The sequence below is a fragment of the Poecile atricapillus genome, chromosome 2, assembly GCF_030490865.1.
Source record: "Poecile atricapillus isolate bPoeAtr1 chromosome 2, bPoeAtr1.hap1, whole genome shotgun sequence".
Classification (NCBI taxonomy): domain Eukaryota; kingdom Metazoa; phylum Chordata; class Aves; order Passeriformes; family Paridae; genus Poecile; species Poecile atricapillus.
The window spans coordinates 27,454,392-27,469,010 of record NC_081250.1 but is presented as its reverse complement, the minus strand read 5'-3'; the positions used below and the strand labels follow the sequence as shown (position 1 = coordinate 27,469,010).

At 34.6% G+C, this 14,619-nt stretch overlaps 1 protein-coding gene across 1 annotated transcript in view; it reads left to right on the top strand.

The window, feature by feature from the left end:
• The window catches only part of THSD7A (thrombospondin type 1 domain containing 7A), a 267,244-nt gene that overhangs the window by 182,905 nt on the left and 69,720 nt on the right, over window positions 1-14,619 (top strand). Inside the window, exon 11 of the mRNA XM_058833159.1 lies at window positions 13,981-14,172. Coding sequence (XP_058689142.1) covers window positions 13,981-14,172 — 192 coding nt within the window. The remainder of the gene's footprint in view (window positions 1-13,980; window positions 14,173-14,619) is intronic.

Below are 14,619 nucleotides of genomic sequence, written 5' to 3'. Positions count from 1 at the left end.
CACTGTGTTGATAAATGGTGAGGATAAAACCATCATCATGAGCTAGTCATGTTGAGATGGAATAAATAGGAATTTTACTCTCAGTACTTCCAGCCTAGAACAACTCACTGTCTGACCTTTCTCATAGATCATAATTTGTGTTGAGTACTGATTAATGGAAAATCACTCTTATCTGCCAAAAAATACTTGATTTCACAAGACAACTGTTCCAGTGGCCACTTAGGAGCCTTAAGGTCTTACATGCCATTTTGCAAGTCTTGCAACTCTAGTGCACAGCACAAGCAGCATCTGCACTGAATACTTAAAAAGCTTCAAACTAAAACATGCTCAGACACAATGATTACTCAAAATCAATGTAAACAATTGATGCCAGTCTCTCCAGTGTTCCCAGTAATATCTTTCAGATTTTGAAGTGCAGGTAGTTTGTGATTGTGGCTGCAACCCCAACAGAGGGAAATAGAGATTTGTACCTGGGACTTGGTGAAAAAAGGCAAGACAAGAGGAAGAATCTTGTTCTGGTCAAGCAATTAGGTTGAAAGCTGGGAAAAGGTAGGATTTGACCCTGGCTTCCTCCAGGGCAATTTCATGAGACCAAGTAAAGAACTCAAAGTTATAAAATGTCTCTGCATTTTATATGAATTTGGAGAGGGATTTAATGTGCTACGGGTCAGCCCACGGGAGGATTTGACAAGCAGCTGGAAAGAATTTGGCAGGGATGGGTGAAAAGGACAGGAGGTGACAGACTTGGATTAGTGTCCAGAGAAAATAGGGCTGAATAAGAAGTCAGAGAATGGGGAAGAAAAGAAAATTCATAACTTATAGGGCTGGAATGCAATGGATTTTAGTCTGCTTCTGCTTTTGTCTCAGATCACCAGACAGAGCAGCAGTCTCCAGCATCAGTGCTACACCCATGGCAGAAATACTATTTAACACTTGACTTTTGTTTTAAACTAGAAAACTGGAAAGAAATATTACATCAAAATTTCATATTTTAGTTTTCAAAAGCAAGCCCTCAAACATTAGGAAATTAAGATTGTCTGGTCCATATGTGAATACATCAGAAGGAAGAATTCAATCATTTAATTGTGCCAGCATGACATTTTCTCCACAGAATCTGCCACTTATTTGTGAGACAGATATATCTCCTTTGGTGATTAAGTGGGCATTTTATAATAATGAATGCAATGTCTGTGAAACAGCTAACCTGAATTGTCCTATTCTTCAGGGTTTAATTTTGTTTTGCTTTTGTTCAGCATCAGCAAAATATAAATAATGCTGACCCGCCACATCTTCAGTGTTCTGAAAATAACGCTGTGCTAGTGGGTGTCTGATAGTCATGACAGAAAGATCTTAAGAAAAATGCCAATTCTGTTTTAATAACACTTTTAATTAGTATGTGGTAAATAAAACATAGGCTTATGACTTGAACAAAGAGAATAAAACTAAAAATACCAAATAGATCCTCATTAAGGAGTTTCCAATCTGTGAACTGAAGGAGGAAGGGACCCAGTGGAAAAATAATAAGTGTGGGATTATACAGTTTAAAAAACTGCATTATACAAAGGCAGTTTTCATTTTGGCACTTACTGTTTGGTTTCTTGATACAGTTTTGGGGGTAACTTTTGGATTAAGTATGTAAAGTTTGCCCTAGGAATAATCAGATGTTTATGTCTAATGTTATTTAGACATCCTTTATTGGTACTGATACTATTTTATGAATAACAAATTGCTGCATAAGTGTTTTCCAGAGACAAGATGCTAGGCAGAAACTACATGAAATCTCTTGTTCTCGGTGTCTCAGAATTGAGGATTTTTATTTAAAGAGGGGAAAAAGAAGAATTATATTAGCTAGAAGCATCTTATATATTGTGGGAGTCTTCTAGAAAACCAGTATTAAAAGGGAACTCTGTTTTCAGAGTACAATGGATTTCTGTAAGTAGGTGTCAATCTACAGTGAAATCTCTCAGATATCTGAAACTTTAGGACATTAGCTTGCATAACTTCTTAACAGAGTAGAAGAGTCGTAATGTCTCTATATTTGCAGAGGTGTTCCTGGTTTTTTTGGTTTAGTTGTGACAACGCTATTCTCTTTCCTTCCACAGCATAAGTTTATAAGATGTAGTGGTATTTACCTCTGGTTGCTTTCCTGACAACTCCTTCTCTGAATCCATTCACATGGAGGCTAGGAGAAAGAAAAAGTCAAAACCATGGGTTAGTTTTAGTCTTCTAGGGAGGAATCAGCTATGAAAATGTTTCCAAAAGAGAAGATTAATTCACAGTCTGAGCTCCCTAAAGGCATGCTGTGCCTTCCACTCGTAATGATGAGAAGATATTCATTGCAAGATGCATAAAAAGATGTTCTCCAAAGACTGCATTTTATCTGCCAGTAGTAGGACACAGACAAAAGCATCCATGAAATTAATTGAAAAACCATTTCTCAGAAGTGTGTAAACATGACAGTGGCAGTGATCTCTCTTACACCTCTTGGGTCCTATGTTTTAACTGTGATTGAATTGAGCTGTCAGATTACATAGAGAGTGACAACTCTTTACTAGCTGCAGCTGGATGAATAATGCAAAGAAAATGTTTGCAATCACCTTTTGCCATATAAAATAATTTTTCTCACTCTCTCAAAAACCCCCTTTTGAGTTTCACATGTCTTTGTGTGGCAAGAGGTATGACAATGTATATGAAGGCACAGTTGTAAATTTGCTGCAAATTCACAGTATAGTAGTGAAATACTAGATAACTGACCAACTGAAAAATTCACTTAATATTCTGTCAGGTGCAGAACATTAATGGCTGTCTTCATCTGTAAGGTAAGCTTTTGCTTTAGAGAGAAGAATAACGTTACTATGTTGGTGGCCAAATTCTAGGAAAATACTGCTCTGCTGAAGTATATATGAACCCATTTATGATACAATTTTTGGAGTTTTTAAGCTTAAATGTATAAATTTATTAACCAAAGATAATGTTTATGCTGAAAACGAGAAGTCTGAAGTTTGTGAAAGTCTTGTTGTTTCTTGAAAAACCAGGCCATTTAAGGTAATTGCTGAAAATATGCAGATTAGTACCTCAATGTAGGGAATTGTTGAAAAGATTGTGGCGAGCACTGTCATTCTACTGACATTAGTGGAGCTGTCACATTGTTTTCATGCTACTCTTTTTCTTGCCAATTATTTCCTTTTTATGCTTCTATTCCTAACTCACATCCCTGAATGTTAATCTAGTTCAGATCAGCACACCAGAAATATCTTCTCTAATCAAACTAGTTTGAAGTCATTGACATTCCATTGCCCTTCCCAAACTTGTTCTCCAGGTTGCTTTGTCCTTATTGAATGGGAGGGGAAATGTGTAAAATAGCACTCACAATAAAATACCTGTGAAACCTTTTAAAAGGCTAAAATAGCCTATGTGTCCATATATGCTGAAGTTAAAAATTTGCTGAGAATACTCAGCAGTGAAAAACTTATTTCCAGTGATTAATAAAAAGTTGTTTTTTAAATTATCAAAGAAACACATTTAAATAAATACTTGCTGCGTTTTCAAATCCATGTATTTTAAATCTGACTGTTACCAATATTCAAATAACACCATCACTATTTCTAAAGTCTGTGAAAATATTTTTCTTCACTTTTAAACAGAGTAGAGCTTCTGTAACATTTTAAAAATTAAGAGAGGAAATATTTTATTTTTTTTTTTTCTAAGTCATAGTTGTGTATGGATTTGTCACTATATGAATTGTGGCTTGGTTGGGAAATGTTTTTGAGAATGCTCTGTTGCTCTTGGAACTAGCTATATCTTTTTAAGGTGACGTGGTGCTTTTGACAAGTGTTTTCAGAAATACATGGTGAATTTTCAAGTGATCTCATCCTCGAGGTTCGCACTGTCCTCTTTTTTCCTTATAGCTCTGTCAGCACTTTTCCCCTCCTTTCTCCACCCTGCTAAAATGGCCTATTGGTTTGACATATTGATCCTACTTGGTCCCATGACTAATATTGATTTTATTCTCAATGGGACCGTAGCCTGTCATCAAACTTATTTTTTCTTTCATATCAAGATGACGTTTGATTGGCTTACTTGACACTAGAAGGCAACTCTGCTTGGTTATGATCAATACACTTGTATTCTCTGTTCCTTATCATTCTCAGTAAGACTACATTAGCAAATGAAGCATGAAAATGCTTCAACTACCTGTCAAGCAGTAGGAAAATTTTACTCCTGTTGTTAGGCAGTGTTTGGGTACTCTGCTGGAGTCTTTATTAGAATTATTGAACTTCTATCCCTCTGGTATAAGTCTACTATAGCGTCAAGTTAAAAAAATAGATTTTCAGCTAAAGGCATATCATGTTTCAGTTTTTGTTTACTTTGCTTATATGCATGAAGACACTTTCCAAAGCTGATCCAAATTAACTGCAAAAATAATTACTTAAACTATATTAAATGTGTCTGTGAATCCTCTTATTCAAAGTTAAAATGGTCTTAATTCTATTTGTCAAGAATTTTCTCTTTCATTCTGAATAAGGATAGCCACACAAAATGTTAATACACTAACTAATCTTCTTCAAAGTCCCAGTTTAATTAATTTGGATTAATTCTTCAGTATCCCTGTTTAGGTCAGGCTTTTTCAGAGATACTGATTTTAGTAGTTCATATACAGTCTATTTCATGGTATTGAATATTCAGTGCTATAAGTAGTAAAGAATCAAAGAAGTATCATCTGTACGAAGAGTTTTCCATTAGTCTTTGATGCATAATACAAAATACTCACTCAGTAACTTAGAGTGTTGTGCCAGAGTTAAAAAGGCTGTTACTTTTTAAGCCACAGTTAGTGCTACAAGACACCCTCAGTGTGCCTTTGTGTGTGTAGTGAAGGAACTTGCCTTATCTGTGTATTTATTTTATTTTCAATTTTTTTATTTTTTTTTAACTGAAGCCCTCACTGGTAGCCAAGTGATTGCTGTATGCTTGGGGGAGCTGATGCTGTGCCTGCCATCACCCCCACCACTTAAAAATACAGGGAGAAGTGAAAAAATATTTTTCAATTTCAGGTTTTCAACCTGAATAAATCTAGAAAAATAAAGTGAAACCTTAGGGCATAAAGGAATAAGAGGTAAAGTTTCAAAGTGGTTACCAGAAATTTTAAGATGGCAAAAACAGAACAGTTATTTTTCACTTTTCTCAATCTCTTTGAGTACAGAAGACAAGCCCAAATAATAAGTATTTTCTTTCATGAAAAAAAAAAAAAAAAGCACAGTGTTTCATTGGTTTTGGTTTTAGGTTTTTGGGTTTTTTCCCTACTTTTCTGTATATTTTTATTTTAGCATAGTTATGAGATAATATTTTTTCATACTGTTGTTTAATCTGGCCAAATGTCACTGCATTTTAAATAAAAATATATTATTTGGGTGAAGAAATATTATTTCTTTCCCTAGTTTTATTTGTGTCTGGTAAATTTAGACTGTCTACATGACTGTAATCCTGATAGATGACTCTAATATAAATGGAGGTACATATGTTCTGCTTTTACCAGACATGAAAATGAGATTACTGAAAGCATTAATATTGTATCTGAAGGTGTGTTAGTTCATTATGCTTAATCATTATTTTTAAGTTCCTGCCAAAGAATATGCAAAGATGTTTTTAATCTGAAGTGATTATAGCAGGAAATATCCATCTTTAAAATATATTCTTAATTTTTGTGTCAGAGTTTTCCTTTTATTGTTACCATTATTTCAAGGTATGGAGTGTTATTTTGATTTTGGTTATTCCTGTACCTGTTTTGTATATAGTGCATGATGTATTAATGTATTATTTACCTGATGTATTGGGGAATACTGACCTGGATCTCTTATCAGTGCCTCACTTTTCTTGAAATTTGCGTGATTGAAAATTTGGATGAATTTAAGGACAGAGAAGAAACCTTGTAACCAGAACTGTCTTATCTCTGGAGCAGAATGGCTTTCACATCTTTCAGCTTTCCTATAAACCACTTGCAGAGTGTTACCTGCTTCTGCCTTTTTTCTACACAGTTGGTAATTTGCTGTGTTGTGGGAAAGATTAGAGAACACATGCTACCCTGTAAGCTGTAACTCAGCTCGTTTACTGGCTTGGTTACAGTGAAGGAGCTGAAGTATTCAGGTACTATTTTTGAAATTATATTTCTGCATTAATGTGGGAGTTCTTGAAGCCAGTGTCATCCCACTCATCAGAATTATTTTTCCCATAAGGTGAATAAAATAGAGATTTCCATATAGCCATTAACAAGAAGTTACTGCTTGTAAAATGTGGTGTTTCATCTCATTAAGGAATAGAAAACAATAAAAAGATCGTGATTTTTTTCTTAAGTGAGTTAAGATGCTCTTATCTTTGACTGGGAAAACACTGGATATGGTGGGTTTCTAAGCTCCAGCTATTTTCCTTTTGTATACTATTACTTCCCTGTCATTACTAGTCATTTGTCATTGCAAATGTTGGCTTTAAAAAAAATGTCATAATCACATTTTAAACTTTATTATTTTATTTTATAATAAAATACAAGTATCATTTGCATAGGGAAAGGACAGCACTCAATGGCTTTTTGTATATGTCACTGGTTTGTCTGCACAGGAAGGGTAAAGGTGTAAATAAGATGATGGTACCTGTGCTTGTGCTTTCAAATTTCTTATAAAAAAAAATAAAAATAGAAACATACATGTTTATGAGATTCACGATGGGTTTTGAGTAAGTGGCCAAAGTATCATGTTTACCATTTTTCTTTCAGTAAGGAAAAGACTGTATGATACTACACTGAAACCAAAACCACAGTAAATTTGCACACGCAAACCAGCAAATCAAACAGTTTACAATCCTGCAATGTTTATGTATCATTAAACTATTAGACCAACTTTCTGTCATTTTTGCATAATGAACAGATGTGAGTAACCAGTGTATTTGTCTTCATTGAAATCAGTGCTGTTTCTACTTAGGCTTCTTAGAAGAAAATTACTTCAAGAATATTAACCATCAACTAATTAAGATGTACTTAATTAAATGCAAATGCTACTTAGCAAAAGAGATTGAGAGAAAGGCATGTGATTAGGGAATTAGCAACTGATTTAACACTTGGAGCTCCCAGCTAGGCACCTAAGCATCAGAAATGAATGTAGACCTTCACTTGATAAGAGTAATACAAGGGGAAGATATGCAATCTTTTCACATTTTGTTTGTTGAAAAACCTAGGAGTCAATGAAGTAGGATATATTGAGGTCATAAATTGTAGTTAATGTTACTTTATGTTTGATAATTAGAGAGGTTAAAAATTCTTCCAAATGTTGAAAATTTATCAATATTTTTTGACAGCTGATTCAGGAACTGTAATGGAAAATAATTACTAAGGTAATACACCGTTGTTGCTGCTTTGAAAGACACTGCCATTTTACTAATGTTAAAGCATTTTTTTTGAGCAGATATGAAGAAATACCATCAACAATATATGAAGGACAGTGGGATCAATAAAACATTTAAAGTTTCCTATTGTATATGAAAATATATGTTATTTGCTAGTATTGAACTGATTCAAGGGCAAAAATTGTTCTCAGTCAGATGCTGCTGCACATGCTGTTTTTTTTTTTTCTTCCAAATACTCTTAAGATTGTTGAGCTAAATAAGATGGGAAATGATGAATTTAATGTAAATATTATAGCTTCTCCTCTCTGTGCCTTATTTGATTAGGTTTTCAGTGATTAACTTCTAAATTCTCCCTACTGAAAAATCTGGGTCAGCTTTTTGAAGTTGTGTATATATTTTAATTAGAGACATGCACTCTAAGAAAGAAAGTGTTCCTCAGAGAACTCCTCCTGAGCTGTATAAGGAAAAACAAACAACAAAATAGAATTGCCAAAAAAAAAAAAAATTAGTCCTGAGTCCTTTCCTGATCATTTAAAAAAAAAATAAAATCATACTATTTCTGGAGCTTCTAGGTTTGAAAGGAAAACATAATTTGCTATCACTGTTCATGCTAGGAAGGCACGATTTTTCCTGTTGTGATGAAGTTTGGTAATCAATTAGTAATTTGAAAGAAATGAAGAAGTATTAGAAATTAAAACAATAATTTCAGTTTATCCTGTTGATTGATTACTGTCTGCTCACTTGCAGATATAAGGTGTCCTAACATGTGGAGATGTATGAGGTTTTGATAAGTTTTCTGTAATGTTAAGAATTTCCATTTTGCATTAGACTAATAATCCAGTGTGTTGGCCAGGTTATTGCTAAAGAAAATCTAGTATGGAATTTCACATTTGGATAAATTTGTACATTTTCTTACTTAGTGATTTTCTTGATTTTTTTTAATTGTTTTTAGAATAATTACAGTTAAACTCATTAGCACTGCTTCCATACTCCTACAGTGTAGTCATGATAGTCCTGTAACTTTGAGGCAGGTAGATTATGGGCTGATGGATTCTTAGTGGAGAAGGATATGGTTTACTAACTGTGACTGTTGTTAAAGTTAATTCCAAGTGAAAACTGGACTGAGCACATAACACAGATCTGGTTTTATTGACTATAGATTATTGACTATTATTTTGTTCTTGATGGGAAGAATCCACACAGGATTTTTGGCTCCTCAGCCACTCTGACACATTTACAGTTTGACAAGGGAGTCAGTGTAAGGACAGATATAGGTCCTCATGTGAAAGGAATGCATATGTGAAATTGCATAGGAGTTCAAGATAAAGAACATTCTCAGCCATTTCAGCCTTTACAACTCACTCTAGAGGCAGTTCAATACTTTCCTGTTGATTATTTTTCTGCACAGGAAAGGAAGGAAACAGTCAGTGGCACAGCTGACAGATTTTGCTATTGTGTGAAGTAATACTGCATTTTTTTCCTGCAGCCCCCATGCTTAGAGGCATTACTGAAGGCAGTTAAATAATGGCAAGGCCTTCTTCACCCACAAACACATTGAAGTCAAGCCCTGGAGTGCTTTTCTGAGTATTGCAGCTGCCCAGCAGTTTTCCAATGGATGACACATCATGTACAAGATACTGATACAAGATACTTTTTTCTTTCAAGTTGAAGATATAGTAGTAAATTTGAACATATTGGAACAAGCAATAAATAATACAAAGTCTGCAGTTTTAGCATTTGGACTCAGTTGCTGTCCTTACTTCTTTTATGAACATTAAAATACAACTGTAAAACTTGGTTTACCACAGTGTGATATTCCTGTCCTTTACTGATTACACAGGCATGTTAAAAATAATATTGGATATTAATGTTCAAAGCACTCTCTTGATTTAACTCAATTTATTTTTATTTTATTGTCAAAATGTACTTAGTTTATATCAGGTTATAGGCCAGTCTTTCAGAAACAATAGCTAGTTTCCTCATTTAGAACTGAGACCAGGCTCATTGACTTATTACATAGGTCTCCAGCAGCAATTTTATGCTGTTTTTTTCAAAGTTGTTCTCTATGCCTCATTGAATCTTGCAGTGAATTTACTGTTCATTTTAAGGCTTTAAAAACATTTTGTTCTCTGTTAAGCGCTTGCCTTCCCATTTACTACAGGTCAGAATTTGACAGCAATTTTTTACTGTGCACTGAAGCATGCACCATGTTAAAAGATGTACAATAAGCAAGAAAATTTCTTTTCCTTGTCTCTCTAGTGATTCCAACTGTAGGAATGCTTCTCATTGGAACTTTCTTAAAACATTTTACACATGAGTAGACAAAAACACATAGGACTGACACCATTCAACTGCATTAACTGCAGAATGTGGTCTAGCCCAACCTTTAGCATCTAGTTAAATTTTCACATATGTGATACAATATGTGCTTTGTGATTGTAATAAGAATGGTGATATGAATACTGATATTTATTAATCAGTTCCTCCTGAATTCCATTCACCAGCTACCTCTCTAATATGTAAAAAGTTTGCATATTCTGGCAAATTTTCTGCCCTAATTTTTTTTTGTTTGTTTGGTATCTGGCTTGGTGTTTTTTGGTTGTTTGTTTTAAAACAGCTAAATCGTTGTGTAGTTCAAAAGTGGCTCTCATGTGTGCACACATACCAGGAAGTCTTTGAGCTAAGAAGTTGGCCAGAAGGAGGTTTTAATGTAGTGACTTGCTTTTCTGATTGTCTAACTGGATCCAGCATAATTATTTGAGGAAGTGATGTGGATTTGAAAGGCTATCCCCTTGGCACTCCTCACTGAAGTAAATCTGTAAAAAAAAATCTCAGGAGAGGTTTAAAAATTTTTTGAAATTTTAAATTTTTGAAAAACAATTCCTCTTTTGCCTCCTGACATTTTTAGATGCTGCCATTTCCTTAAGAGCAATTTGGAGATTTTAGTCCAAAATGTGTGTCTCTTGCCTAAGAGAGAAATATAATTCAACAACATAGACATTGTTTGTAAATATGGAATATTGCTAGATTCCAGATTTTAATGAAGCAGTCAGTTGATAAATGGTGAAGAGTTCTTGTGACAGAAATGTCATAGTCTGTTTTAATTTCTCTGCTTTTTAATTTTTGTCATTCTGTTGTTTAGACTATAAGTAACCCAGGACAGAGGCCTTTCAGTAATGTTTTTGGGAGTTCTGTCTTCAATATTGTGCAACATAAATTTATACCCATAATGTTCAAATAAAATCATAGAATCATCGAATGTTTAGGGTTGGAAGGGACTTTAATGATCATTTAGTTCCAACCTCTCTGCAGGGACCTTTCACTAAACCAGAATGTTCACAGCTCCCTCTAACCTGGTCTTGAACCCTTCCAGGGATGGGGCATCCACCTTCTCTACAGATAACTTGTTTCAGTGCCTCTTCTCCTTCACAGTAGAGTGTCTTCTTTAATCTTATCTCTTTTAGATTAAAGCCTTTGCACCGTGTCCTCTCATTACATGCTTTTCTTAAAAAGCCCCTTCTCATCTTTCATGTCAGCCTTTTTTAGGTACTAGAAGGCTGCTGTAATGTCTCATTGGATGCTCTTCTCCAGGCTGCACAACTAATTTTCTCAGCCATTCCTCATGGGAGACATTTTCCAACCCTCTGCTCACCTTCATGGCCCTCCTGTGGACTTGCTTCAACACTCAATGACAAATATTTTCAAATGGGACTTTTTCTAAGTAGTCTTTACACTGGCATTTTTCCCAGCTTATGGCTGAGTGGTTCCTGGTGGTTGACTACACTACGCACTTTAAAGAGGAAGGCAAAAAAGGTCAAGTTGTTCATAAAATCATTAGTGAAATGTCAGAAACAATTTAGTACAAATAAAATATTTCCCTGAAGATAAGAAGTACCCATTATAAGACATTCTTTCCAACTACATTTCTACGCTATTGAATTCATCAGATAAGAATTGGACACTTGACAAAAGTGAAATGCCAATATGTAAGATAAATATCTTTAGAATATTTTCTCTGTGAAAGTAAAGGAAAAATAGGGCCTTTGATTTTGGGAGAGAGTGAAGGCTTGTTTTCTTTTGAGATATAAACTCAGACTGAAACTAAGTTAAAAATATTCCTTGTCGTGGCACCAAATAAACTTGAGTTTAAATTTAAAAGCCAATGGGTGGTTAATAAGTTCAGTATAGTGTAATTTGTTTATACTGTAATACACTTTGTGATAGTAGCATTTCTTGCAAAGTGTGCATGTGTCCTAGCAGCTTGCCTTAATAAGTCTTACCTAGCAATGGAACAGTTCGAGATCTAGCTTTTTATTCTATCTGAAGGAAAAGTTTACAGTCCTCTCTTCTGTCTCTTGTCCTTGAACCCAAGAAAATGCCCTTCTGATGAAGCAGAAAAGAATCCCTCCTGCACAGGATGTGATGACCTGCAATATAACAGAGGGAGCAATTGATGCAAAGACTGAGTCCAGTGAGAGAAGCAGAACTTGGCATGGGAAAGCCATGAAGCCTTTGGCAGGGCTCAAATTTGTATTTTAATATGGGAAAATATAGCTGTGGAGACTGACTTGATCTCAAAGGTCTTTATAATTCAGATGACTATGACTACTTTAGGCTATTTTAAAAACATGAGCTGCAGGATTTTCCCTGGTTTTCAGAACCAAGAAAGATTGATGTTTGTAGTTCTGTTGTGCCTAAATATTCTGTATGAATAAAATATTTGTCCCTGTTTAAAAGGATCTAATATTGAATAGATGACCCTCATCTTTAACTCTTTCACAAAGAATTTGCTTAACACTTCTGGGACTCATGATCTGATTTAGTACTAAAACACCTCATGGTTTCAGGAACTCAGTTTAAGAGGTTCTTATTTAAAAGGTTCTAAAACTGTAAACCTTGAATGACAAAAAATACAGTTTATGTAGTTTTGATTTTGATTAGTGTTTGGATCAATTTAGTATTATACATCTATTGAACAATAAAGCCTAATTTGAGACTCAGTAAAGCAGAGTTTTTAGATCTTTATGGTCTGCTCAGTTCTCACTGAATTAGCTTTCAGAATCCATGTGGTAGTTACTAACAGTAACAGATGCCTTTGTGATTCAATTACTGGGTATTTAATCAATATGTCTAACAAATATCTTGTAGTATTGAAGACTTAGATTCATTTGCAAATATTGATAAGACATTATTTTGTTGACATTGGCTATTAAAACAAAGAGATTGAAATGATGGATCTTAGAAAGTGCATAACGTAGACAACTCCTGTTTTGTCCTGTCAGGATCATGTAAAATTCAAGAGTTTTTCAATAGATTAATCATAACAGAAGGCTTTATGCCTTAGTACAGCAAAGATCATGTAGTACAAAAGGCATTGAAATGCTTTGAAATGTTATCCTTTTTAGAAATTTTTTTTTAAAAAAAGAAATGTTCTATGTTTACAACTGAACTGGCTCTTTCATGCCTTAATTGTATGTGGTTATCAAGGCCTCAGAAGTCCAGTGTACTCTTGGATGCAACATTTTCAGTTCCTCATAACAGGCATTATGTTGTGATAGCAAGGCTATAATTCTAAAACCTGGACCTGACTTCTTCATTTTTTCCGTCATTTACTCCAACAGAAAGATTTATCATGAGACTTACTGATATCAGAATATGTGATCATTGCTTCATTCATTCTCCCCTTAATAAATATTAACTTGTTTGATGAAGAAATCATGTCACCTCACAAAACTGTCTATGCTGTGATTAAGGTGCTGTTTAGACAGACCTCAGACACAGTGCTCTCATGATTATCTGATTGAAAACAAAAGCAGCTCTGCTACTTAAATACTAGCTAATATTTCATTAAGCAATTCATACCAGCCTAGATCTTTTTATTATTATGAAATGTGTACCCACAGAAGACAAACACATAGATCTTGTTATATTTCCATGACACAAAGAGTGATGTGATGCTGGTCTGCTTACAAAAGATCTTTCTAACCAAACAACACACTGTAATTTACTGCAGCTTTTCATATTTTGATGGATAGCTGCAATTCAAAGGATGAATTGTGGATTATGAAACTGGCTAAGTTAGGATGTTTTTCCCCTACTCCTTTTTAAGAAAACACATCTGGCATTTTATTTTCGTGCTCTGCACATTGACATAAGCAAGTTTTTAGCAATTCTGATAGACTTGAGTTGCATCCATTCCGAATCAAAAAAATTCAAGTTATTCTTTAAATCTGGATGAAAACTGGGTCATTTCTTTACATGCATCTTCACGTACAGATTTCCATAGGTGTGTTAGGTACTCTGTTGCTCACATTTGGATTTTTTGTGGGATCAGGTATGTATTATAAAACGAAAGCCTGAAGACCACCCAGGCTGGCATTCACTTCATGAGAATATCAAATCAACTTACGTTTAAGTATGCTCTTCTAGAATCGAGGCAGAGGAGACAAGTGATAAACAATCTATTTACCTTGTTTATACAGAAGAACAGAATCTAATTTATTTGTGTGCCCATCTGGACTAGATTGCTCATTTTAAGTTAATTTAGCAAATGATAGACTGCTACTGGCCTTTTTTTTTTTTTTCTCCCAGGAGAAGAGGTTGACAGACAGCTGTGTAGAGATGCCATCTACCCAATCCCAGTGGTGTGTGAAGCGCCGTGCCCAAAGGACTGTGTGCTCAGCATGTGGTCTGCCTGGTCCTCCTGCTCACACACCTGCTCCGGCAAAACCACAGAAGGGAAGCAGATGCGCGCCCGCTCCATCCTGGCGTATGCAGGTGAAGGTAAGGGCTCACACTCTCCTGCTTGATTGTGAATCCTCAACTGCCTTTGTAATGCCAAAGTAATTTCTTGATTGACAGAGTATTAGGTCGTGCTGTGGATTTTTAAATATAGCAAGATTGTTTAAATGGTTATCTTATGTTTACTCCTGATACCTAAAGCGGTTTTAAAGAGGGTTTATTTGGTTCATGTCAGTTAATATCACTATATTTTTATTACTATGCTTAATGTAACTGTTTCCATTTCATATATGTATTATATTATTTATTATTTTCAGATATATATTATTTTCTAGTTTTCTGTAAGATTAAACAAGACAAACAGTTCATCCGATACAGATTAACAACCCTAATTTATGTCCAATTTGGAAAGATATAAGTATCATGAATGCTGAAAAGATGAGAATTTTAATGGTTCAGATGTTAGCAAAAGGGTTTTGTAGTTTATTT